The sequence below is a fragment of the Orbicella faveolata genome, unplaced genomic scaffold, assembly GCF_042242905.1.
Source record: "Orbicella faveolata isolate gen_17 unplaced genomic scaffold, um_ofav_v1 contig_1, whole genome shotgun sequence".
In the NCBI taxonomy this organism is placed as follows: Eukaryota; Metazoa; Cnidaria; class Anthozoa; order Scleractinia; family Merulinidae; genus Orbicella; species Orbicella faveolata.
This window is the reverse complement of record NW_028301536.1, coordinates 8,652,666-8,679,944: the sequence shown is the minus strand read 5'-3', so window position 1 is coordinate 8,679,944 and position 27,279 is coordinate 8,652,666. Positions and strand designations below refer to the sequence as shown.

The following is a 27,279-nucleotide window of genomic DNA, read 5'->3' as shown; positions in this document are numbered from 1 at the left end:
GCTTTCAAAAACAAAACTACATGGCTTTGACTGTTTCCATGGAAATGGTCCACGAGACAAAGTCTCAACCATGGAAGAACCAATCACAAGGTTCAGAATTACCTCAAGACAAGTGAATAAATGTATAATTTAAATCATAAATGAATACATTAGATATTTCTTGGTGAAAAACAACTGAAATAATTAAATCAGCTGAATTGTCAGAGTTCTTTAATCAGATGTACATTGCTGTGATTTTACAATTTGAGGGGGGTCAATTGAGGTACATGTACACTGAAACCTCAATACTAAAAATTAAAATCAATTGAAAAAACTGCTTTAATGAGACTACTGAATGAAATAATTTTAGTCAGTGATTTCTTTGAATGACAATTAATGTCATCAAATGCCAGTCTAATGTTATATTTACTGCCACTGCTAAACAGTGTAATACATACCTTGGTGAGGCAGTCTGCACACAACTTTCCTTATTTGGGGAGATCCTGTTAAATTTTGGTTTACAGACCTTTTTTCTTTCAAATTGAATGTTTTTCTCTTTACAATCTTCGCTTTTCTTTGAGTCCTCTGTGATGTCCTTATTATTTGGATCACTGTTCAGTGACTGCTGCTTCTCAACCTTCATAATCACTGGGGGTCGCCACTGGTCAAAAACACTCTGTGCATATCCTGACTCGGCAGTATTATACATGCACTGCTGAGCACAGTGTTGTTTCTTTGCCTGTGCTTTATGTCTTCCACTGACAGAGTTAGGATGAAAGTTAAACTCAGATTGAGAGTGTGAAGATAGCTCGGCAGTGTGACTGCTAGTGTAACTTATCCCTCCATAACGCATATGTTTTCCAGGGAGATCCAAGTCACTCTTGGACTCAACACAGCCTTGCAGCAGCTGCTGCTGCTGGCGCTGCTGTTGTTGGTGTACAGGTGGTAGTGGCATCATGAAAGGATTCATGTGGAATGTATTTTGTGAGTAATCACAGCCATGTAGCAAGGGTGGACCCAAAGGCAAATCTCCAGTTGATGGTGCACTTTGCCAACTGGTTGGACTTGCTACAATGTCTGAAGAAAAAAAACCAAACCTATAAGACTAACGATTTTCATTCACTAGATTTCACCAGTCAAGAGTCATGCATCAAAATGCAACATCTGGCCAGCTAGAACTCTTCCTTGACTTTTCACTGAGTTTTAAATCATTAATGACAAATTTACATGGATGATTGTTTGAGCTACTTTGAATTCATACATAAAAAAATTATGTATTTAACCTCTTTAATTTTTGCTTCATGACATCAGTTGGAATTAATATTAATTGGTTTTTCCAGCAAATATCCCTGATCGAGAGTTAGATTCATAAATATTGAAACTTATTTTAATTATTAATATGCATTAGTTATCTCTACCTGAAGACTGTTTGTTCCTTGCTGGGGAGAGTGCTGTCTCGAGTTTTCTTTTTCTCACAATACCTGGTCTTTTTGACTTAGGAGTAACTACAAAAGAGGTTGGTGGTATAATGTTACACCTCAGACAGTAGTATGATAACTTTCATAAAGAACAAAAATCTAGAAGATGAAATGTGTAAGGCCTGCGGTGGTGCAATGGCACCACCATGGTTTACCACCATCAATTTGTACTTGAATGCACTGCGATCTACTTATTTAACAAAAAAGATTCCATGTTGCTGTGCATCTGTTCCGTAGTAGATCACACATGATGTCACAATGTGGTATGAACAATAAAGCAGCACACAAGCTAGCTGTTAGGCGAGTGTGTCACTGATGTTCTTACCACATTTTGACCTCTTCTGTGATCTATTACTGAACAGACACACATGCAGCAACATGGAATCTTTTTGTTTATATCACGATGAAACCGAAAAATACTTATAATGACGTCATCTATGTGTCTGTCCTCCAATAGATCATTTAAGTAAGAACCAATCAAAATGTGAGAATAATTTCACATTAGTATCACCCAACTAGTGGACTAATGCAAATCCTGCATTTTGATTGGCTATGCTACTAGAGGACTATTAGTAATAGTCCTTGAGTAACGAAATTGGCGCAACCAAGCGTGACGCTTTCTTTCGTTTTATTCCCTAATAAATATTTCTTTAACTTGCATTTGCTAACTTTATTATTGCCTTTTCTGTCTGACTAGTTGGGTGATAGTAAAACAATTATAAGACCCTTCGCCCTTAAGGGCCATGGGTCGATAGCCCATTCGGCTTCGCATTGGCTATTAACCCGTAGCCCACAAGGGCTATGGGTCTCATTGTTAATTATTATTAATATAATATCAATCACCATAAGCTATGGGCTGATTACAGTTCCCAATAGTTTTTCACTCAGCTGTTTTCCCCCAAATCAATGACTATTACTTTCACACTGACAGCATTGAAAGTGGCTGCATGCTCCCTTAGATGTTCTTCTGGTTATCTAAACTTGTTGAAAGTGATGTTTCCCCCAGTGACTGACTTAATCCCCCATTTTCAATGACACAGTCAGTGTAATTTTGCATTGATGAGTACCACCATGTGATCTCTCCACTTATGGGTGGAAAAGACCGTACATACAAACAAATTCAATGTTTCATATATTTTGAGTGCTTTTCTCATACTCTATAGGTGTACCAGTGAGTGTGACTGCATGTCACTGTCAATAAACTCAACCGGCATATTCCAAATAGTGAAATGATTGTGACCTCACTGGTATATACTACAAGTCATGTAGTAGGGTCAAAGAGGCTCTCCACAGGAGACTTATCAATGAACACAAAGAGTCAGTGGAATAAAAATTCCTGATGCATGGATGCTGGTGATCATTGAAACAAAACCACTGGTACTCAGGTCTAATACTAATGCATTAGACCTGAGTATGGTTATAACTTTATTGATAAATACCAGCAAACTGTCCTGGCTGTGTTATCAGTCGATTCACTGCACTTCCCAGATCATACTCCAATGTTAGGCACTTGAACACTAGCTCATCAATGTACTGCTCTTGCATCAAGAGTCTCACTGAATCTGAAGCATATTTGAAACAGAACCACACGTTTAATAATTTATGTATGTAAGTGTTCAAACTTTCACTCAAAACAATATGCTATGACAAACTAGTGAGACAATCTCAGATTGTGCAGACTGCAATTGATAGCTCTGGCACTTTAGTAAGTCCCATGAGTACCCACCCCTGCTTGGTTCACTTCCGGTTTGCAACTACCTTGGTAGTCTGCTAGGGCTTATTTCCCCTTAGCAATGAGTACGTTTCAAGGTCCGAAAATTACGTACAATTACTGTTTGTCACAACAGCTTTTAAATTTTACTCTGATGTTTTATGATTTTCATTCATTTTAAATTCAATAATAAGTTGAACAAACGTGACAATTTAGCTCTTCATGCCAACTTTGTAACTTGATACTTTTGTTTTCCTCACAAAGGTATGTAACATGAAACTCTTGTTTTCTCTAAAACACACCAAAGATGAGCTTGTTTTGGGGGATAAATGAAAGAAAGTTACATATCTGACGAAGAAATGGAAGAGAAATGATTTTTTTTGTCTCTTTTTCTGTTGCCACCTTTGTTGTTAACAATAAAACAATTCAAAATTAATACACAATATTGATTGATACCACTGGGAAGTGTTTCAATGAGAAGTATTGAAGGTAAACAGCGCTACTTGGCCGATATTATCCTGCATCGATGAATGAGTCTCCTCAAAGACTGATTAAATTAATTTGCCCTTTCCTTAGGTGCCATGGAGTCTGCAGCAATATTTGAGCACTTTCCTGGCTTCTTTTGTCACAAATTTACAATTTGCAGGATATTAAAGCCACTAACTCGAGAACTTTTTGGTCTCTCTTACAGACACAGTTAAGGCAAGAATTAAATAAGCCGCTAATGAGAACTTCACATTTCCCTTCTTTATTTAAACCCTGACAGACATACTATTGTAGTTTGAAAACAGATGAATCGACCTGATCTCTCACCCTATGGTGTCCAGATTGTGTCAATCTCATTTGGTCGCATTTTTGATGACGTTTGTTTTCATGGCAAAAAAGAAATCCAAATCTGGACTAGCCACTTGGACGACATATTCACGCGTACATCTAGATAGTCTGTAGTTCTCTTTCCACCATTTTTGAACGAAATTACCATGCAAAAGGGTTTCAAACAGAATTGGTTAGCAAAGTCATTAAAAACGCTTCCTCTCTCGGTGATTTCTGAAAGGTGCATGGTTTTGGAATTTTAATTGCCTGGTTAGCGGGTTAAATGAATTAATGGAAACAAAAGTCACATTTAACTAGAGAATGTTAATTGGTCCGTCAAAAAAACACCAGAAAGAATGTTCAGTTAGTTTAAATCGGCCTAGTGAATAACAGTATTTTAAATGAATGTAAATGATTATGTTGTTCGGGTCCACTGTGGTCTGAGTTCATTAACAGGACTTTGTAAATATATAGCCAACTGGTCTGCCTCCTGCCAGTTGGGATTTTTAACTATTAGTCAGGGAGCATATGTAATCCCGTGGGATTTTTATGGTGAAAGCAAACCACCTACCTGGATGTGTCAGGGGGACCCTAAGGACCAGAAACAATGTTGTCGGCAATTTTGTAACCTGCACAAGTGGCCACTATGGGGGGTCTATTTACAGACCTATATGGCTTAACATGGAATCAAGGCTCGAATATAAAATGGAGTGTAACTACAATTAAACTACAATAAATTTCCACAAAAATACTAGAAATCTTTAATATAGTCTATCTTATACATATCCATAGACTTAAGTACTAAATACTGATCACGTGATCAACTCTGCACGAAAGTGAGGCTGGTAGTTTGTTGTTTTCAAATAAGCATCAAAAGCATACTTCTTTTTCTGGAGTTTTTCAGAAAAATGACTACAACAAGTGAACAACATGATAATATATATTGTCTACATAAATTCAACTACATTTGAATATGTTTTGTTCACTTAAGATGACATGGAAGTGAGGCTGAGCTCGCCTGCACTTGTTAGGCCTCGTCTAAGCGTTGAGCCAATGTCGTGCCGAACCAAATTCCTTTCCGAAAATTGGCGCTTTCAGTGCAAAGAAGAAATACAACTAGATTATGGAGACCTAACCAATTTGGCATTTAGAACCATTGCCGCACTAGTGTTGCACTGTTGTCAAACCAAATGGAATTAATCAATGTTTAGACCTGAGGCCTTAGCTAAGCAATATGTTAGCTATAATTAAGGTCTCTCCAAGGGCGTCATGTTAACCATAGCAGGTTTACAGGTAAATATAATTATTACTACCCAAAACCTAGTCAGGCCTTTGGTGATGTAGCCTGCGAATGCAGATGTATTTCCGGCTGTCACTTGGTTCCGCCGAAAAATAATGTCTGCGAACCCCAGCCAGAAAACGATTTCTGTGACGTAGGAATTCTAAGCCATTCACAGTTTAGCTCAAATAACCCCAGAACTACTGCGCAAGGTATTCGCTGTGAGGAACACTCGAGTTTCATTCTATCATGGAATCTGATTGGCCAAGGAGGAACAAAAGTCATTATGTCACAGAAATCGTTTCCTGGCTCCGGTTCGCAGATGTTATTTTTCAGCGGAACCAAGTGACAGTCGGAAATACTTCTACGTTCGCAGGCTATTGGTGATGATCACTGCTTTAAAAATAGCACAGCTGATCCCATAATGCATTGCGGTCTATAAAACATGGATGTCAGGTAAGAATCATTCATCATCCTTGTCCTCCTCACTGTCAGCGTCCTGCTCATCCAATGTTTCATCATCACAGCTATCATTCTCAGTCATATCGACATTGTCATACGCTTGTCCTGTCTCGTTGTTGCTGCAGCTGCATAGATCTGTGCAAGTGAGACCAGCCCTTCAACAGCTGCACCTGTTGTTTCCGCATTTTTCCTTCCCACAGCCACACTTGACAAGATAAAGAACAGCGTTGGGTGCTGGCTGCAGTCTTGTCATCACCAGCAACCATTTGTCTGAAATATAAAAGAATAAGGCAATGTTTTAAAGTCGTCTTGATCTATAGTGTTGAACTTGAGAGTTTATTACTATATCAACTGTTAATTTATAATAACCTTTGTCCTTTTTCCATCCATAGCTATCTGGCAATGGAAGGTCTGGATTAGGGACTTTGTCATTGGCCCAGATCATGGCTTGGTAATACGCTCGCTTAATGGCCTCTTGGAGAGCAGCTTGTACAGGCAGTAGTTGTTCTGATTTGGCCTGTTTTCTTCGAAAAAGGAGCCACCTCAGATCTTTCAAACTGGATATCTTAGTCTTGCCCAGGTAAAGTTGACACACTAGCTTCTCTATTGCATAGAACATGCCCACTGTGGGAAGGATGGTAGAGCCGAGATCTGCAAATGCTGTGACACACTCTTCATCAGCTTCAAGAAACGCTTTCCAGCATTCCAGCTTCCCTTTAAATGCAAAGTTTCCAGTGATATCAGCTCCGCTCCAGGCATGAAAGCCAGGTAGTGCTGCTGTTCTAGCTGTTCCTAGAGCACGGACAATTGGACAAAGCTGGATATTTCCGTGGCACTGTCCGCACATAGCTCTGGGTAATGTCTAAGGGCCAGTACAAACACATTGGTGTCCGGTGAGAAGATCTTGATACTCTTGGCTCTGAATGCAGTGGCATCTACTGCGTGTAGCAGGATTTTAGTATCTGCCTCCTCTTGGTCGCTATCGAGGTACGCCATATCCTTGTGTGTTGCACTACACTTACTGCTCCATGCAACCATCATGTGCAAACCATTCTGACATCCCTTCTCTAAAGTCTTGCTGGCAATATATTGCGTCAGTTCATCCTTAGTGCTCACATGAGCCAAAAGTCTGTTCATCGTTAGCTGCATAAGGAAGGATGTACTAGTTTTAGTATCTTTACCTCTACATCTGGCCCTATTCTTGTAGTACATTAGAAATAGGATCATTGTTTTTGGATGAATAACCGTTGATAGTATACCTTGGAAATCTGAGTGGTGTCGGTAATCTTGTAGCTGATAGGTTCCAAGCCCCCCTGACGAAATTTGCAAGTTGCGGTCTTTAAAGACAATGGTACATCATACCTAAAAGCAGAATAACATGTCTATTAATGTGAGTGATTATAACTAATCTAAATAAAAAGGTTACAAGGTAATTATCAGCGGGAGTGACAAACCTATCAAAAATAAGATGAATTTCGTCTGCATCTCAGTACTTGTTGAAGATCGTCACAGTGAAATGATCGGCCAGATCCGAGCAGGTCTTGATTCAATCCAGTTTTCCAAGTGTTTGTACCTCAGCCATACCATCTACAATGGAAACCATGATCTGCGCATCCGCATTAGCCAACTGATCAGTGGGTTCAGCCTGCTCAACTGATCTGTCACTTGACAGCTTCTCTAGAATACTCATCAAGAAGCTCTTTGCAGAACAGTGCAGCATATTGCCGTTGGTGACAAACATTCGAAACATTCGGCATCTCTTACACTCCCACTGCCTCTTTGATGTCTATCTCAGGACGGGACTTGCAGATTACCATCATCCACGTGAAGAGACATCGATCTTCTTTTAGCTCGATGATTTTATCCTTTGTAGCCACCCTAACTGTTTTCCCAGTGATCTTCCACATTAGGAGCTTGCGCTTCTTCACCACATCCCAGATGCTCTTCTTGGCTGTCTTTATTGGTGCCTTAACGAATGTTCCACACAGCTTGTTACCAATGACACTTTGATTGCAGAGACCTTTCTTCACTTTCTTGGGCATGCGCACTTTCTTCACTAGGTTGAACAGATCAGGGCCTTCTACTTTAAAGGGGTTGGTGAAGCACTGAATACTAGCGGTCAGCTGCTGGATGTTCCTTTCTTCATGTAAGCTGACAGCAGTGGTGAGGTTGTGATGGCTAGTCTGTGTCTAATGGAAGAAGTAGCTGCCATCAGCTTGGCTTGTTCTGCCAGTCTTGCTTAGGGAACTCAGGTGCAATCAAAAAATACTTCGTGCATGCAGTAGGATTCAGTGTGATGCCAATCAATACATGTGAGACTTTCACTGATCTGTTGATGTGTTCAAGCGCGTGGTCAGCGCCAATAGCACAGGATGCTACCTTACATACATATACATACATACATACATACATACGTTTATTCCACGTCCCCAAGGGGCTTTTCAATGAAACATGTAACAAAAAACATTCGTTCTTGTTCACCACCCAGTTACCATTCTGGAACTCCTTGTAGATTTCAGGATCAGTCTCTTTTCCTATCTTCATCTCTGCCAAGTAAACAGGAATTATGCGAGCGTAGTTTAACTTGTCGGACGCAAAGAAGTACTTCACAAATGACTGTAGGGCTTCTAAATGGAGATCCCAGTCTCCATTCCGCACGGCTCTGATAAATGCCATCATCTCCATAACCATTGCCATGTACCTTCGGGTGAACTTGAACAGTGGACTATCCTCATGATCTGCATCAAATTGCTCGATATTTGCAGCAAGCTCTGTTGAAGAGATGGTCTGTGCCAGTTCTTTGTGCTTTGCTGTAATATCTTGTTTGTTGCCTTTTTTTACATGCATTGCTTAACTGGTTAGCCGACTTCTTGATAATCGTGCACACAGCTGGGTGTCTCACAAAGAAGGCTTCCTGGTAGAGGCCGAATAGAGCTTGTAATGTAACCGTGTGCGCCGCTTCTCTTCTCTTCACGTGGTTCCCACCGAGAATTTGCTTCACAGTGAAGGCCCATAGAGATCCGACTCGACCCAGCACATGTCCAGACCGCTATTCTCAATGAATGCACCGATTGTGCAAAGTTGGGCCATCATGATATGTAACCAGGACGAAGTATTATATGCCCAAGATCTTGACGGCTCATCTGCAACTTCTTTGCTGGTTGATGCAGTCCCATGTCAAGCGACATCACAGTCCTCCTGTTCTGCCTTACAACCGTCATCTTAATATTCTGTACTTGCATCAAAATGGTAATCAGAGTCTGCCACTTGTGTGCTGGTATAGCGATCAGGGGAGGGGTGCCAACTCTTGTCAACAGCATGGGACTACTCATAGTGGAGTTATAGCCAGACCACCTGGGGTACTAGGGGGCTGATTGTCTTCAACTTCTCCATTGGTGATCATTCTTGTCAAACTGTGTCCAAGAAGCCATGTGAAATCTTGCTTCTTGATGTACAATGGAAGTTGGTCTTCGGTGCACAATCCAAACTGTGGGGAGGTGGGACCAACAGGCTTTTTGGGGGCGCAGGGCATTCTAGCAAGGTTGTCACAGACTCGGGAAGCTGTCTGATTGAGCAACGACACTGATCTTGGTGATCTACGGTCAGCTCTGGTGCTACATTGCCTGGTTCCTGCCTTTGGTAAATTGCCATCGCTGTGCCATGGAAGGTATTCTTGCCATCAGGAGTGTCCTCTGCAAAATCCACATTATCGACTGCAAAAAAGATGTGCCTGCCCAAAACTACATCAAGGGGTATGGGGAATTATCTTTAGTAGCTTTTGAATCCTAAGGATGTATTTTTAATAATTTTAGATTTTAGTTTTTAGGTATATATTTTATGGCAGGTCCACATCAGCCCTCTATGTATGTATGTATGTATGTATGTATGTATGTATGTATGTATGTATGTATGTATGTATGTATGTATGTATGTATGTATGTATGTATGTATGTATGTATGTATGTATGTATGTATGTATGTATGTATGTATGTATGTATGTATGTATGTATGTATGTATGTATGTATGTATGTATGTATGTATGTATGTATGTATGTATGTATGTATGTATGTATGTATGTATGTATGTATGTATGTATGTATGTATGTATGTATGTATGTATGTATGTATGTATGTATGTATGTATGTATGTATGTATGTATGTATGTATGTATGTATGTATGTGTGTGTGTGTGTGTGTGTGTGTGTGTATGTCTGTATATATAGACCACCATTCAGTTCTATGCGCTTTAGAACGCCAGCTTTGATTTGGGCCTCTACTCTCAGGATCCTGTTGTAGTCCACTGACATTCCAAATCCATGTAGCATGGTTATGAGCTGCTTGCTTCTCACGGCCTGGTGTACAGCTATCCCAATGGCTAACTGCAGCGGCATTTCCGAGAGGATCTTACAACATCGGACTTCTTGTTTTTGACTTGCCTCTCAGTCAAACACATCGATACAGTGGTCTGGGATAGAGCCATTGCATGATTGTACACTTCCTCAGATTTCTTTCCAGCAGAAAGCTCATGTTTTGGGCCTTGTATAATCCATCTATAAAAACTAAAAAGCTCTGCTTTGTTGACCTCCATCCAAAAGTGCAGACTGGATCTTCTCTTGCTTCTCATGAAACACTATGTCTATTCCTGTAAGATTTTTCCTAAGAACCCCAGTATTTCTGAACTTCAAACCAAACTCCAAATGCAATGGAAAATCGGGCATCGCTCACTGACTTGATTTTGCAATTTTCCCCCTCAATATAGCTTGGCCTGCATAATGCAATAATGGAAATATGCTTTTTGTCAAGGTGTAAGAGTTTTAAGTAGCATTAGTAATTGAATTTTATTCCAAGTGACATTAGTAATCATAGTGTAAGTAATGTTAATTAGTATTGTTAAGCAACTTGAGTTATCATATTGTACTGTAAGTAGTGTAAGCATTTGTATTTTTAGTAGCGTAAGAGATCGTGTTGTATTGTAAGTAATGTATGTACTGCATTGTAGGTAATATAAGTAGTGTAAGCCTTTGTATTGTAAGTGACGGAATTAATCATATTGAATACCAAGTATTATAAATAATGTAAGTATATCTATTAGTCTTGTAAGTAGCGTAGCTGTATAAGTATTGTAACCAGTGTGTGTAACAATGCATAACAAAATAAAAAATAAAAAAATAAAAAAAAGGCTCTACTGGTACGTTCTCATCAGGCAGGTTTTTCAGTGAACCTGTAAACTTCCACTTAGTACATTTGGTGATAGATTTCCTAATTATTGCGGTGGCATCAAACACAGTTTTCATATCGGAGTCTATGTTTGTGTTCTGATCCTCAGCCATCTGAATTGCTTGATTTCTTGTCTTCTTGATACTGACTCATTCGGACTCATTGACACGCTTAGGTGCATGAAACTCTGGGTGCTTACCATTTACAGAAACCATCCGGTTGGAAATTTCAGGCAAAAACATTAAACAGTTGAATGCCATGTTGCGAGAGAAGGAATCGCTATAAAGTATATCCATATCAGCTAGAGAGACTTAAAAGAGCAGAAAAATAGCATCAACTCAAATCACAGCCCATATTTTCAGAAGCTTCCCAAACGGAATGGCGCGAACCATTTGATTTTCCAACTGGAATTTCCGGTTTTCCCATGTAAATGGTAAGTACCCTCTATCTCTGGTATCTCTCGAATTAGTAACTTCTTCAAGGCCTTTCATCCACCCCTTGGATTTTCAACATTGTTAGATTCTAGTATGCTTTCACAAGCATATTGTAATTCAGACATAGTTGCCACTTTTCCACTCCTCAAGGTCATCTCTGTCATCGTCAGGAATTCTGTTTGTGCTGCAATCTCACCAGCCAACTTCTCAGATGATGATTCGGATGTTTCTCTTTATAAAACGTGCGATGCATGAATTGCCCAACAGTTTTTGTGTACTTTATATCTATTGAATGAGCATCATCTAGAGCAATTGATGCGTTGAGTTTAGCCGAGAGCTTATCATACCGTGACATCCCAATGGCAGTGCGAAGGGACTCACCAGCAGAAAAGGTACTGATATTATGCAGGTTCTTATGGTAACCGGGTAGGCCATCACAGAAAAAACAGCCATTCTTATTGTAGGGAGACATTTTCAAACAGGTTAGTTGAGGAATTTCTACAGATGAATCTGGTCGTGATTTTCGCCTGGACCCATTGGGGCCTTTGAGCTGCCTCTCATACCTTTCTCTTGCTCATTTAAGCATCCCAGCATGTACTGCATCTTTATAACATGATCTATGCCATGATGCCGGCCTATCCTCGAGCTCTTGGACAGAAGTAAACCTCAACTTATTCCACGCTTCTGTGTACTGAAGATTGACATATTTACTACATTCCTTGATTGATACCGGAACTTTTTAGTGAGCTTCGGGCTTTTCAAGTAGATTTTTGTTTCTTTTTCGTTTGACAAATTATACATAAAGGTAAATCCAATCCTTGGGCCTCAGTTTCGTTTGTTTTTGAACCAGAATCCGTTTCCATATCTTCTTCAACACCACAAAACATGTTGCTCTAGATGGTCTGTAAATCCAACATGGCGGACGTCTAAAATGATGAAAATGACTGCTGACCAAAATCATTGTTTTTTTCCTGATTTCAATGAGCTATTGATTTGAATATAGCTTTTAAACATGAAATAATATTCTCTTTGATAAATTTAACTCTCTGATCAAATTTTGATACCAAAATTCATGCCTTTGAAGCTCATTTCAAGACAACAAATGAACAGCCTCGCTTTTGGGCAGTTTTGATCATGTGATCAGTATTTAGTAGTTAAGTCTATGGATATGCATTAAATAGATGGTATTAAAGATTTGTGATATTTTTGTGGAAATCTATTGTAGTTAATTGTATTTACACTCCATTTTATATTTGAGCCTCAATTCCATGTTAAGCCATATAGGTCTAAAAATAGACCCCCATAGCAGCCGCCAGTGCAGGTTACACAATTGCCGACAACATTTTTTGTGTTCCTCAGGTTTCCCTTAACACATCTAGGTAGGTGGTTTGCTTTCACCATAAAAATCCCACGGAAATTTATTTTATGACATATGCCGAGTCCCTAACTATATGTTATGTTTAGTTGAAATATGTCTCCTCATTGTGGTCAATGTTCAACATGCTACTTGGCTTTAATCGATAAGACGAAATGTGCAATTTAACGATAGAGTGCAAAGAAAGCGATGAAAAGGGAGCTGTTGCTACAAACAAAATAAATTACAAGTTATAGACGAATACAATAAAAGAAACAGAAATAACGAGCCGAAGGTAGACGATACTTACAAACATTGTATGACTAGGAAGCTAAGGAACACGTAAAAGGAAAACGGCAGGGCAGTAAATGAAACGAGATGATAGTAGTGTCGCGATGAAAATGCACAAAAAAACTAGAAAGATGCATACAAAAGGGACTGAAACAAAACAAAATTATGTGAAAAAACCTTACAGAATATTGATAACGTGAAAGCGAGATAAATGAAAAGAATGCGATGATCACAAAAGAATGCACGTATAAACGGAGAAAATAACAAAGAATTAAATGTGGCTGCAACAGTTTCAGTGGCATGCCTGTAAACTAACTTAGCTTACTGCTTGTATAGTTGAATGCATGACCACTATAAATTAAGATTTACAATTTACATTACAGCAAATTAAAAATAACAAACAGAACTTATAGCATTGACAAAGAGCCCGAATTATGAAATTCTGCAAACCAAAGTGAACTTCCCTTTGGGCAAGCGAGAAAATTTTCATGAATACAAATCCAATGGCAGCTTTGAAATTGCCTACAGGCCTAAATTTAAGCTTGTTCTTCTGTTTACATTTTGAATTCATGCTGAGTTAACGTCAGAACATGACATAACAGTCGTGTAAATGTATCTCATAGAATTCTTTTTTGGAGGAAAAGAAATGTATTCCATAAATCCTTTGATCTACTTGGTCATAGTTGCCTTTGCTGTGCAAAGTTCAAGGGATTTTCTGTGTCAATTCTTCACTCTGGTTAATTCTAACACTCTGGTTAAATGTGTGGCCATAATTTCCTTTCATTTGAGCCTTGGTAAACTTGAGCAGCGGTTGTATCTTCAATGTAATGTAGACATCAGACCGAGACGTGATTTGAAAACAAATTGCTCACTTTGATTTAGAGGTAATTTCTAGAATGCATCTGGTTGAATCATGTGGTTAATTAAAAAGCAATCGGTTACAATAATTCTAAGAAAAGGTGACAGACAGAATCTGTCTGTCTGTCTGACCCCTGCGAAATAAATTCCCAGTAGTCTGGGAATTCCTAGGAATTCCTAGGAATTCCTAGGAATTCCTAGGAATTCCTAGGAATTCCAAGTTATTCCAAGACATGCAAATTATGCTTTATCCAAGACCTTGGAATTTCTGGGAATATTTGGGAATAGTGGAAGTATGACTGGGAATTATTGGGAATTCCTAGGAATTCCAAGTTATTCCAAGCCATACAAATTATGCTTAATCCAAGACCTTGGAATTTCTGGGAATATTTGGGAATAGTGAAAAGTATGACTAGGAATTATTGGGAATTCCTAGGAACTCCTATTATTTCCCAGACTGTTTTAAAAAATGTGTTTGGAATATCTAGGAATTTTTGGGAATAGCTAAAACACATGAAATATTGTTGGAAATTTCTATAAATTTCTCAAAATGTCAAAATTAAAGATGAACTCAGTGCATGAATCAGTTTCTGTGAATTAGTAAAAATCAACACTATCATTTCGCTGGAGTTCCATACCTTTTTATTGTTCTCAAGCTCCAAGATAATTATTTCCAAACAAATGTACATTAATTCCAGTTTAAGTCTGACAACTCAACATAAAACTATAGCACTGATAACATTGCTTTTTAGATCCAACGTGATTTGTTAGTGTATATGTGCCCGTATGGACCCTTAAATCAAACACCCAGAGTTTAACTGATAGAAAAATGGATGCTCTTAGATTTGATAAATAGATTAAGCAAAAAATTCTGTCAGCATAAATGAATATACATTATTTACAATTTCAATAAAACCAAAAGTATATATATGCATGTATATATTTAATATAATTGTAGATTCACGCACATACCCATCACAGCCCACTGTTGAACAATTTTTGACTTGATTCTTTATGACTTTAGGAAAAAGAAGACATCTCTCACAGATGTCATAAATGAATAGCTCACAGTTTCCACACACTTGCTGTACATTTGTAAAACTGTACCGTGACATTCTCTGGACAAATTACCAGTAGTTTCATTAAAACAAGGATATCTTTAGCAGCCTGTCATTGTCATACAATGTCTTGAAATTAAGGCCAAAATAGCCATACAGGCACATTCTTTGGCAGAAAAATTAATGTTTTTTCTTGGGAACCATTAGTTTCACTTTCATCAGGGGAGTCCAGTGAATGGCCATCAGTGTCAGAGTTCTCAATTTCTTCAGAGGAGTCGCAACAGAAACTTCAACATCATTACCTGAATCACTGTCTGTGGACAAATCTGAGTTGTTGTGTATTACATCAATTGGTGTTTCTGTAGTCTTTTCAGGTATAGGCAACTCGGTTTCATCAAATGCTTCTGTGAAGCTTCAATTCTTGCATAAAGGTTCACTCCATAATCCATCAAAGTCATCCACAACATTTTTGCCAACAGCCATCTCACTCAGGTGAGCCGAAAACTCTGAGGTCTCCTGTTCATGTGCTGGAAATGATCTCCAAGAAAAAGGGATGCAAGAGAGGGAGATGACGTCAACTGGTCTGTGAAGACTGCTTTAAGCAATTTATGCGGTCGAATCTTGTAGATTTTGGTATGGGTATAGTGGGATCATCAATATGTTTCTTGCATTTCCTTGTCCTCGTGGTCACTTTAATTCATGATACAACAAAATCAAAAGAATCAAAAAGATTATGAGTCAGTGGGAAACAAATAAATAACTGACATAAATAAATGACAATGCAAATAAAAAAACCTACATCTTGATGTATTGAAAAGACTATAGATCTCATATCATGTTAATCCTTATAAATAATTCAAAGGAAAAATGACAAGCGTTGCAAATTTATACTTGCTGCATTGTGCTGACTGGGTGTTGAAACACGTGGGCTCTCAAAATAGATTTGGTGGACTAATACAACAAGCTTAAGCTGATTTCGCAGAATTTATCTCGGTTCCTCAGGTCGATCTGAAACCTTTTAGGTGAATTTCGGCCTTTGGGGTTTTTAAAGAGCACACAATGCATTGCTTAGTTTGATTTATTTACAATTATAGCTCATCACAACAGAAAATCCCTATAAAATTGGATTCCTTACCTTTGCAGTGAACTTGATTTAAGTGCCTCACGATCCTTTGTTATCTTGACAACCATCGAGAGCAGATCAACCAGTTAAAGTACGTTCCATTTTCCTCCTTGATTTCTTCGTAAAAAGTTTGTGTAGTTATTTCCTTTTGAAGCAAGACCCATCTTTCAGAAGACCACCAAAACAGCGTGGAAAGGGAAACAGACTTGCCATCGAAAGCGACTGGTCCGGCAACCTCGTTGCCAGTCTCTCTCTCCTTCTTCTCTAGTTTCCATTCTCTCCTCAACTGATCAACTGAACCAATCACAGCACGCGAATTTTCACGTGACTATCCTGGTGACTGAACGTGACAAAGATCGCGTTATTCATTCTCTTTTGGCGCCCATCTTTGAATTCAGTGTTAACGGTTGATCGCTCGTGCGTTTTAGTAGATTTCACTTCCAAAATTATATCAAAATGGTTTCTGCTGCGGTCCTGTGATCAGAAGAAAACAGCGTGAGTGTCATTAACGAGAAACAAGTTATTCTTGGCGAAGATTTGGAGTTAAAAGAAAGTCTTCCTGTGGATGTTTCAACGGGGAAAAATTCAAAGGGCAGATTAGCCGTATACAGAATTGTTTGGTGAGTAATCGAATTCAAGTAACCTTATATTATACAACGTAAATTCTTGTATTTAGACAAAAGCTTTTGAATGAACTTTATCATCACGAATCATACACGAGTGGGTCACTCAGTCATGGCATGAAATGAATTCTGGCTAAAGCAGAGTTGAAACAATTTAGGTTGGCCAGAGTGCGTGCCTGAACAATTTGATTTGCGAGGAACAAGTCGTTTCTCTCGCCTCACTTGTTCAAACGAAATAAATATAGCAGTTCTCTCTGATCCCAGTCATTAGTTCTTGACAAAAACTCCAACGAGGCAGCCACAGTGTGCATGAGTTTGATGTCTCCTGTGTGTTTCAGCCTGACTGTATGGCAATCCGTGTTGATCTTCAATTTTTGTCCATCTGTATATTCTTTTGTGTTTACTCTATTATTTACAGTGTAAATGTTCCTTTAATGTTTTAAGTGTCTTTTTTAATATTTCTAATGTCTAAATTTGGCTAAAAACCGTGATATATATACAGTGTATCCTCCAATTCGAGAGTTGTTGATACGCTTATAGAAGAAGGAAAACCTTGATTTAATCTACTGTAGGCACAAGATTTATGTAACATGTTTATCAATAGTATACAAGCACCTTCACAATTATCAAGTCTTCTCTTTTAACATTTCAACCAGCTTACAGTCAGGTCTTAATTAGCTGCATGTATTAAACTGTGAGCACATAAATATTTGGATCTCAGTCTTACAGTACCTCATATATATCGCAATGTAATGTATTTTTTTAATTTTGTTTTAGGTGTCATACAACAAAGATGAACATGAAGAGGCTAGCTGTTGATACCCTAATTAGAGGGCAACAAAAGAAGCTGTGGAATCAACAGAAATAACTGAACAGCAGCTAAGTTTGCCCAAACTCAGTCTTTTTTTAATTTTAAGGATTGTTTCAGTTTTGTTCTTATCATTGATTCCTTACATTCAAGAAAATCCAGATTTGTTCCACATAATAACAATAATTTAAGCTAAAATCTTGTGTATGGAAAATTGTTGGATTTGTAAACCAAAATAGTAAGTAAATTATCTGAAAAAGTTCTCTTTTTATCAAACATGTAAAAGTTTGACCTTCATATCTGTTTTCAGTTTTACTTTTTACTCTTGATGTAATGAAAAAGAAACAGGATAATATTATTATTCTTATGTTTAAATTCACGAAAGCCAATGTAATAAACCATTGATTTAAAACCTGTTTGATGTGATATCAGTGACTTTATTTGCTATTTTAATGCTGGACATTAATCATCAAAATTTTGTCTGCCCTACAAATGATACAAAATTCCCAGTTTTTCTCAGATTTTCCAAAAAATTCCAACCTATTCTCAAAAAATCCTACAAATTCCAAGTTATTCTCAGAAATTCCTAGGAATTTTTTAGAATTTTAAGGAATTTCCAAGGTGAGTATATTTCAGTTGGAATTCCTAGGAATTCCTAGGAATTCCAAGTCCGAATTACCGTGAAAATTCACACCTTCGATTCCTAGGAATTCCTAGGAATTTTTTCCTAGGAATTCTTAGGAAATTCCTAGGAATTCCTAGGAATTCTTAAAGTTATCTCACAAGGGTGCGGGGACAGAGTGAATAAGGTAGAGACAAACAACTTACAGATATTTCCTCCTATTGATGTGAACTGGTAGATTCAAGTAACTGATGACACGATTGGTGTACAAGTATTTACCATGTATATGTTTTAATTAATGTATTCTAATGTAATATACATGACCCCACAAGCTTTGTAGCTTAGATTCTTATTGTGTTGAAGTAAAGGTTAATTTAGGTTTCTATGTTTATCTCCAGAGGAGAAATTAGACTCACTTAACTGAAGAATGCCAAAGCTCCAACTGGGGTGGATAACATCCCTCCTGAAGCATTGAAGGAGGGAGGTCCTTGTTCTATGGAAGCACCACAGGTATCCCAAGCTGCTTTGGGAACCGTCAACATGACATTGCGTAACAGCGTTATTATAAGAGTTTGTATGGGAATATAACTATCGCACAAAATAGTTCAAAAGAAGGGGAAAAAATTACAAAATTGACTTACCTGTCTTGTTGTTTGTATAAATTGTGTTTTTATGGCATTTGAGGGGTTTCACTTGGATTTCAGTGTATTTTAGCTTCTCTGTATTCCTCTCCCTAAAAACCCACTGAAATCCTACTGAAACCCCTCCATTAACGCCATAAAAACACAATTTATACATTCAAACAACTGGACAGGTAAGTCGATTTTATTATTTTTTCCCTTACTTTGAACTATTTTGTATGATAGTTATATTCCCATACAAACTCTTATAATAATTAATGTTGTTACGCAATGCCATGTTGACAGTTCCAAAAGGAGCTTGGGCTATCTATGGATGCACTGCATAGAATTTTAAATTTCGTATGGGAGAAAGAAGAGATTCCAGACAACTGGAAGAAAGGTCTTCTAGTAAAGCTGGCAAAAAAAAGGCTACCTAATAGTTTGTTTGGTAACTGGAGGGGAATAATATGTTGCTCTCAATACCTAGCGAAGTCCTAACTCACGTCATACTGAACTGAATGAAGGTAGCTGTTGACGAAGCCCTGAGAGACGAGCAGGCAGGATTTAGAAAGAACCATTCTTTCATTGATCAAATTGCCACACTGAGGATTATTGTAGAACAATCGAGTGGTCATCCCACCTGTACTTGTTATTCATGGATTTTGAGAAAGCCTTTGATTCTCTGGATAGGAAGGCTATGTGGAAGATTCTTCATCATTATGGTATACCTAATAAAATCATCAACATGCTTAAGGTTCAGTATCAGGGCTTTAATTGCCAAGTGCTTCATGGAGAAACTATGACTGACCAATCAAGGTCAAGACTGTTGTGAGACAGGGATGCCTTTTTTTGCCATTGCTGTTCCTTGTGGTATTTGACTGGGTGTCAAAGAACGCATACGAGGGTAAACGTTTGGGACTGGCACTTGGCCACTGACCCAACGCCTAGAAGACTTGGACTATGCTGACGATCTTTGCATACTAACACACTGACTGGCTGATATGGCAGTGAAAGGAGAAAGATTACAAGAGACTGGTGGTCAGGTAGGGCTCAAAATCAACATCCAGAAAACAAAGAAGATGCAAATTGGCATGAGGCAACAAGAATCATTGGAACTTAATGGGGAAACTGTTGAAAGAGTGTCCGAGTTCACATATATGAGAAGCATCATTAATGAAACTGGTGGAACTGACGACAACATAACAGCCAGGATAAGAAAAGCGCAATTGACATTCTCGATGCTTATGCCTGTGTGGAAGGAAAAATGTATTAGATTGCAAACAAATCTCAGGATTTTCAATACGAGCGTGAAGTCTGCCCTTCTGTATGGTTTGGAAACCTGGAGATCGATGAAACTACTGATCAAGAAATTGCAGACATTTATCAACAACTATTTAAGGAAGATCCTGAATATCCTTTGGCCTGAGATCATTTCAAATGAAGAACTATGGGAAAGGACACAACAAAGTCATATAGAAGAAAGTATTAAGAGAAGAAAGTGGAAATGGATCAGGCATACGCTAGGAAAGCCTGAGAGTTAAACATCACCTGTTCCGCCCTTGAGTGGAAACCTCAGGGGTTCAGAACAAGAGGCCACCCAAAGCAATCCTGGAAGCAAAGTGTGCAAGATGAGCTCGCCAAGAAGAATATCACTTGGATAGAGGCAAAGAGAACTGCCAAGTAGTGAGACAATCTCAAATAGTGCAGAGCGCAAGTGATAGCTCTGGCAAGGTAGTCCCATAAGTACTCACCCCTGGTCGGTTCACTTCCGGTTTGTGTCTACCTTGGTAGTCTGCTAGGGTTTTTCCCCTTAGAAGTGTGTATGTTCCAAGGTTGTATTTTCATTCAAGGTCCAAAAATTACGTACAAATTACTACTGGTGTTTTAAGTTGATTTTCGTTCATTTTAAATTCAATAATACGTTGAAGCAGCAAACAGATTATTTGAAAGATCTAGAACTAATCCACCTCAGAGCAGCAAGACTTATCCATAAACTACCAAGAGACATGGAAGATGAAACAGTACTTATAAATTGCAAATTGGATGCCATTAAAATATTTTTATTGTTCTCGTATTCTAAATTTAACGCATAGGTTTAGATGATGTTAATAGTCTAGTTGTTAAAAACACTTCTTCTTATAGTCTTAGGAAATCGTTAAATGTTGTTGTATCTAGGCCAAGAACTGAACAGGGCCGTCGTTCATTTAAACACAGAGCTGCAATCGCCTGGAACTCTTTAACCTGACTCTGTCAAACAGCTTGAAAACCCTCTTTGTTTTAAAAGGAAGATAAAATCGATCAAGACCTAAGTCAGAGACATCAGTTTCCAAAAGGAAATTGCTCTGTAAATTATAATAAGAACCCTGAATTTAGGTATTTTTAAATTATTTGATTACTCTTTTTATCGTTATTGTATATATTATTTTAGCTTTATGACAATTGTATTGTAAATTTCTGTTTCTCTTATTTAGATTTAGTAGTAGTAGTTTCACATCAGCTGTACAGTTGCTTATTTTAAACCTACTTATCAAATAAACGTATGTATGTATGTATGTATGTATGTATGTATGTATGTATGTAACATGACAATTTAGCTCTTCACGCCAACTTTGTAACCTGACACTTTTGTTTTCCTCGCAAAGGCATGTAATATGAAATCCTTGTTTTCTCCAAAACACACGGAAGATGTGCTTGTTTTTTCGAGACAAATGAAAGAAAGTCAGATATCTGATGTAGTGATGAAGAACTGGAACAGTAACGATGTTGTTTTACTATCTTATCACGAATAAACAAGAACTAATTTAAGTATCAGATAGTCACGAAATACCACTTTCTTTTTCTGTTGCCACCTTTGTTGTTAACAATAAAACAATTCAAAATTAACACACAACGATATTGATGGCTGAGAAGAGTTTCAATGAAAAGTATTAAAGATAAACAGGGTTACTTGGCCGATATGAATGAGGCTCCTCAAAGACTGATTAAATTAATTTGCGCTTTCATTAGGTGCCACGGAGTCTGCAGTGATATTTGAGCACTTAATCCTGGTTTCTTTTGTCACAAATTTACAATTTGCGGAGTATTAAAGCCACAAACTTGGGAACTTTTTGGTCTCTCTTACAGACACAATTAAGGTAAGAAGTAAACAAGCCGCTAAGGAGAAGCAATACATTTGAACCCTGACAAATTAAACACACTATTGTAGATTGAAAACAGCGGTTAATATTTGTTGGACCGACCTGTAAATCTAAAAGCTACGCAGCCAAAGTGACGTTTCACTTTTGCAATAAAAAGGGACAATTGGCACTATCTGAAAAATAACTGTCGTCCTTGGTCACATGACATGAAATATAAAATACTGCGTGGAAAGATAGCGTATAACACTAACGTTGCTAGAGCGCATGCATCTTACATGTTGAGTTCTACCATAAGGAAAACCACTCAGCATTTATGCATGATTCCATATGCAATGTATCCTCCACCTAATATAGAAGCCACAAACACTAACTAATCTATGCAGGCATTTAGAGCAAATTAGTTTTGTTCTAAAGGGAATGGTACCACAAGGAGAGCAAGGGGTTACCTGAAACAAATATATAGCTTTGCGATGTTCACACCCAACTGACGACAATGGAACATGTTTTATGTAGAGTACAGTCATGTACCTTTCCCACCCCACCCCCACCACTTCCTTGCCTCTAGACTAATTAATTATTTGAAATTAATTAATTAAACAAACATTAAAGTTTACACGTCAGTGCCATAGTGCAATAGCGCCATAGCACCATAGCACCATTAAGTACCATAGCGGCTTAGTGCCTTAGCAGCAGGCAGCCCTCAAAACCATCCCAATAATGCACTCTGCACTAAAAAAAGAGTCAGGTGGAGGTCCATGGTTGACGCCCTATGCTCCCCATTAGGAGCGAAGATGGCCTAATGTAATGTAATGTAATGCATGTTTATGGTATGATCGACGAGTTAAATTTTAAATCAAGCGTAACCTACGTAGGGGAAATGTCATGTACGTTTGAATCCTACCTACCAGCCCCTTAAGGTGGCCGAAGACAGTTTGCAAAAAACAAACATGCTGTCAATAGAGCGATCATTTCATTCACTCAACACCTGCACTATCTGTGTGATTTTTCTCTAATTGAACTCAGTGTATCAATGGCTTTAGTCTTTTATTACAAAGATATGTTAGAAAAGGTAACAATGCAAAGAACCCAGCAATTCTCAGCTTTTTCTTTGTTACTGAAAGAACCCAGTTAAATGCAGCGCATATGTATCAAGTCAAAAAACTGCGACTGAATGAAAAATTGCATTCTCGGAAATACACCTATTTAATGAGAACCACTCATTAGAATTTCATGAAATTTGGGATGAAAATACTTTAGGGAATAAGTAACTGGAATATTGAAAAAAAATTGAACTTTTACAGAGGAAATTCTAGATATTACGGTGAAACTTCAACAAGGGATAATTAAAGATCTCTCTGTTAAATTATTAGCAAAATGGTGTTAACTTGTGAGAATCGTTACAAGTTTGTTGCAAGCAAATTAAAAAGAAAATCTAATGAGTAGATTTTCTACAGATAAACAAAACCGATTTTAAAGGCCTGTTTATATTTATTCATGTTGCCATGGCAACAGCACATACATCAGCTTAACCATCAAAAAACCAAAGTTTGTGTTGTTAACTTGCTTGCTGCCATTTTTGGTGACCAAGGGATCAAGGGTCTTAGAGAAAAAGGTGAATGAAACACAGGTATCGAAAACTGTGTTCAGCCACCTTATTAATGCGAACTGAAAGCATTTAAACTTTAACTGATTCCAACGGAATTACTTGCGTAATACTCTGTCACTACATCCAGTTGAAATGGTACATCACAATCAAGTCAAACAGTAACAAATGTTCTCTGACGTTCCAAGCAAAGTTCTTGGTTGAGGACATAGACTGCGAGCAGTCTCTCTTTGGCTCGAAAATCCATGGGGAAGAATGCGACACACGTGAGCGGTGGGTTGTGAGTGTGCGAGCGTGATATGTGAAGCCGCAAACCACCTGCACTACTCACAGCTCAGGGCTTCGGCACTGACGCCACTAGCATGTCACACTCGCATTCACACTTGTTTTGCTTTCTTCATTGCATTCTTCCCAACGGATTACCGAGCGCTGATTCCCCAAGCTGCAGGTAGTGTGGGCCGCTCGCGGCTTCACATATCATGCTTGCATGCTCACAACCCACCGCTCATGTGTGTTGCATTCTTCCCAACGGATTACCGAGCAAAATATAGACCGCTCACAGTCTACTGACAGCATCAAGATCAACATTGTTTAGCTGCTCTCGTGGAGTCTAGCTATAGGAGCCTCTAGCAGAATGATCTTGTTGATGGGATATTCCAGGACTGCAGACTTGGTTTTCAGCCTGACTCTCCTCACAAGCCCATCTCTCTTGTTTGGTTTTACTCCCAGGATGCAACCAAGGGACCACAAGTTTTCTGTCACAAGTACAATGTCTCCAGTTTCAAAGTAACACCTTTATCTTTTCAATGATTACCTTCTCACTTATAGCAATTAAACTCCAACCGAAAAGAACAAAACTAAGCATAAGTTCACAAGTACACATTGTGAGCCTATTTTTTAAGTACTTAACAGTGTACATCTGTGACAATAATAATAATTTGGAAAAGAAGCATTTCACCTGAGAGAGGTCCAGAAGAAATAAAAACAACTGGTGTGTGCTCATTCCAAGACTTAGGTGATCTAGGAGAAGAGAAATGTAAATTAAAGTAGGATGGTCAAAATAAATCCCAAAGTGCAGCTATTTCAAGTAGCCATTACTGAATTTAGATCACTTTCAACTAAAAGGAACAGGTAATGGAAAAAATGAATACTACCAGGTGAGTACTCTGTTTTAAGTAAATAATTTATTCACCAATTGTAAGGCTGATAGTCACTTTTTTTTCGTAAAAAAAATACATTTCATTCAGGTAACTTTGTCAACTTTTTGTTCAAGGAAAACAATACAGTGGGTGACATGACATTATTTCTCTCAGTAGATCATTAGATGCACTTAAGTGCAGTCAGTTAGTTGTGTAACCCTGACCAAGTGACCAAATGCGAGCCCATGTGCATGTTTTTCCCAGTTTGTCCCCAGAATAACGTCAGGAACACTATAATTGTTCTTTTAAAGCCTGGGCCAAACAATGATGGGTGTTTATATTACAGAGATTTAAAGACCATCGTTCAAGCATGGCCAAAGAAGTTAACAAAAAAAAGGCAGTACACTTGAAGGGGACATTAAACTTTAAACTTGGTAATGAGAGCAGTTACTAATTTTTCAATTAACAATTAGATTATGAGCTCAAGATTTGTATGAGGTCATGGAAAATGAGAGCAAAGAACCTAATATGTAATCCTTTTGGCAGAATTCTGACTAGTCTTCTTTCAAATAACAATTTCAAATGGTTTCCCTGCATAAAAGAAGTATTTATAAGTTTAAGCTTTACAACAAAAATATGTCAGGGTTAGGATTAGGGTTTAGTAGTGCAGGGGTTAACTTCATCATTCTATGCATGTGACTAAGAAAAGGCCATTTAAACAATTAGACGTGTAGGATATGTGCCAGATTAGACCAGGACTTTCTTAAGGTGATTTGTCAGTATATGTTGCATTGCGCAGCCCTTAACTGGGTACACTTTTCGCGTCATTAGCGCGTGCTCCTACACTAAGCTTGACAGTGAAATAAATGCTCATTTTCTCTTAAATGAGCACGACCTATATGTTTTATAGCATAATTTTGGTGTACAAAGTATCCTCTTTAACCCATTGATGCCTGAATGAAATTGACCGCGACCCACTCCTAATTCCCTGGCCTTTTTTGGAATATTTCAGAGCGAGCGAAAGCACAAAAATAAACCATATGCGCAGTAACCACAGACACAAGATCAGGTTTCATGACATTGTTTATTTAAAGTTGACTAAATGAAGGGTCAAAATATTAAAAAATATTATCAAAAAGAACTCAACCTGATGTGTAAAACTGATGAGAAAACAAGAAATTATATTATTTCTTTACCACACGACAAAATGTCCCACAGAAGCTGAGAAAATTGACTTTGCGAAAACGAGTTAATTATTGACTTTGGAGGACAAAAATGAAACCAAATACAAAATATAATGGCTAACATTTGAGAAATCAACGAAAAATAAAAGCAAAAAACTCATGTAAAAATCAATCTGAAAACAAGAAATCGAGTAATTTCTTCACCGTGTGACGAAATATTACGGCGCTGCGAAAGAAAGATGAAAGTTGCAAAATCAAAAAGACGACAAAAACTAACCAATTATTTAGAGATCAGGCATATTTTAACTGTGTTAAATTAGTGGCCATTTAGTTCTTTTCTCAGCAGTTAAGTAGTAGCTGAATTAGACTCCAAAAAATATTTGAACAAAGCAAATAAACGAAATAAACAAAGCCCCTGGAGGTCGCCATACATTAAGGGTGCTTTCCGTTATGCCAAAGATTCCGGAACTTTCAGTCAGAATTCAAACGGAAAGGTCCGTTTTGGTTTCTTGCAACCGGAATATTCAGAATTACCTCTGGAGGTGGTCCAATTGTTTCGGTTGGAATATTCCAATCAAGATTTGCCGTTCCATTTTTGACAAACTGGTTCTTTGCCCTAATTTGGGAATTCGGAAAAGGAATAAAAAGTGGCAAGAGCCATTCCTATTGGCTGGCGCAGTTTAATTGGAAAATGTCGTTCCATTTTCCTCGGGTATTCCGACTGATCTCTGACTGGTCGGTTTGCGTTTAAATGGAAAGCACCCTAAATATGCAGAAATCCAGTGTGCAAGTTACTGGTCACTTTTAAAACCTAAAATTCCCAAACAGAGGGAACCAAATGAAAGAAATGCAAAAGGAAGATTGATAACAATAAATCTTCATTCAAGCTGAGGCAAAAAAAAAACTATTTAAAAGCAAAAAATTGTTCAAAATTTCGCAGATGTGTTTCGCTGCATGACCGCACGTTCAAAATATTCTTCACGCTAACGTGAAAGCTCTGAGTTTCTCCCAACCACTTTTGCAGTCATTTTATCGGCCGTGGCATTATCAATCATTCCAAAAGTTGTGTTGAGGATACTAGACAAAGTGTCAAGTTTTATTAGATCAATGATCGATTAGCCTGATTGCGTGCCTAGGTCTTAGTAATGAACTTAGTTACAATGTTTACATATGCTTATCTAGTTTCCTATTGGTTTTGTAATCAGACCTTTTAGTGTCACCACGTGCATATAAAAGCTTAGCATTCTTTTAACAGAGTTTTCGTAACATTTCGCCTTGATTAGTAGTACCTTTGCTGTTCTTCATTTCCTAACCTTGGCACAAGCTGGACCGATATGTAAGTGATTTTCGTAGTCTTATTTAGTTTGTTTAGATTCAGTTTGTTCTATTTTGGGCGAAAGCAGATATATGTACAGAATCGTATACAACACAATTTTGGTTGTCTTCGATTCAAAAAGAGAACATTGCATAATTTAATTAGAG

The 27,279-nt window shown here is 38.0% G+C and overlaps 2 protein-coding genes and 2 long non-coding RNA genes across 4 annotated transcripts in view; 1 reads left to right on the top strand and 3 right to left on the bottom strand.

Moving 5' to 3' along the window:
• Positions 1-27,279, bottom strand: part of LOC110064448 (uncharacterized) — a 36,158-nt gene that overhangs the window by 5,767 nt on the left and 3,112 nt on the right. Inside the window, exons 3-6 of the mRNA XM_020771507.2 lie at positions 24,433-24,494; positions 2,897-3,019; positions 1,398-1,484; positions 438-1,056 (exon numbers count right to left, since the gene is read on the bottom strand). Of these exons, the coding sequence (XP_020627166.2) occupies positions 438-1,056; positions 1,398-1,484; positions 2,897-3,019; positions 24,433-24,494 (891 nt within the window). The remainder of the gene's footprint in view (positions 1-437; positions 1,057-1,397; positions 1,485-2,896; positions 3,020-24,432; positions 24,495-27,279) is intronic.
• On the bottom strand, positions 4,719-7,983 carry LOC149117937 (uncharacterized). The gene is made up of 4 exons (XM_089287952.1): positions 7,177-7,983; positions 6,982-7,084; positions 6,092-6,865; positions 4,719-5,992 (listed from the first exon to the last, which is right to left on the bottom strand). The coding sequence occupies exons 3-4, from the start codon at positions 6,567-6,569 to the stop codon at positions 5,880-5,882; spliced, it is 591 nt and encodes a 196-aa protein (XP_089144078.1). The 5' UTR covers positions 6,570-6,865; positions 6,982-7,084; positions 7,177-7,983; the 3' UTR covers positions 4,719-5,879.
• On the bottom strand, positions 14,146-16,186 carry LOC149117936 (uncharacterized). Its single transcript, XR_016206681.1, has 2 exons — positions 16,074-16,186; positions 14,146-15,628 (listed from the first exon to the last, which is right to left on the bottom strand). It is a non-coding gene; the product is annotated as an uncharacterized LOC149117936 (long non-coding RNA).
• Positions 16,545-17,908, top strand: LOC149117935 (uncharacterized). The gene is made up of 2 exons (XR_016206680.1): positions 16,545-16,681; positions 17,462-17,908. It is a non-coding gene; the product is annotated as an uncharacterized LOC149117935 (long non-coding RNA).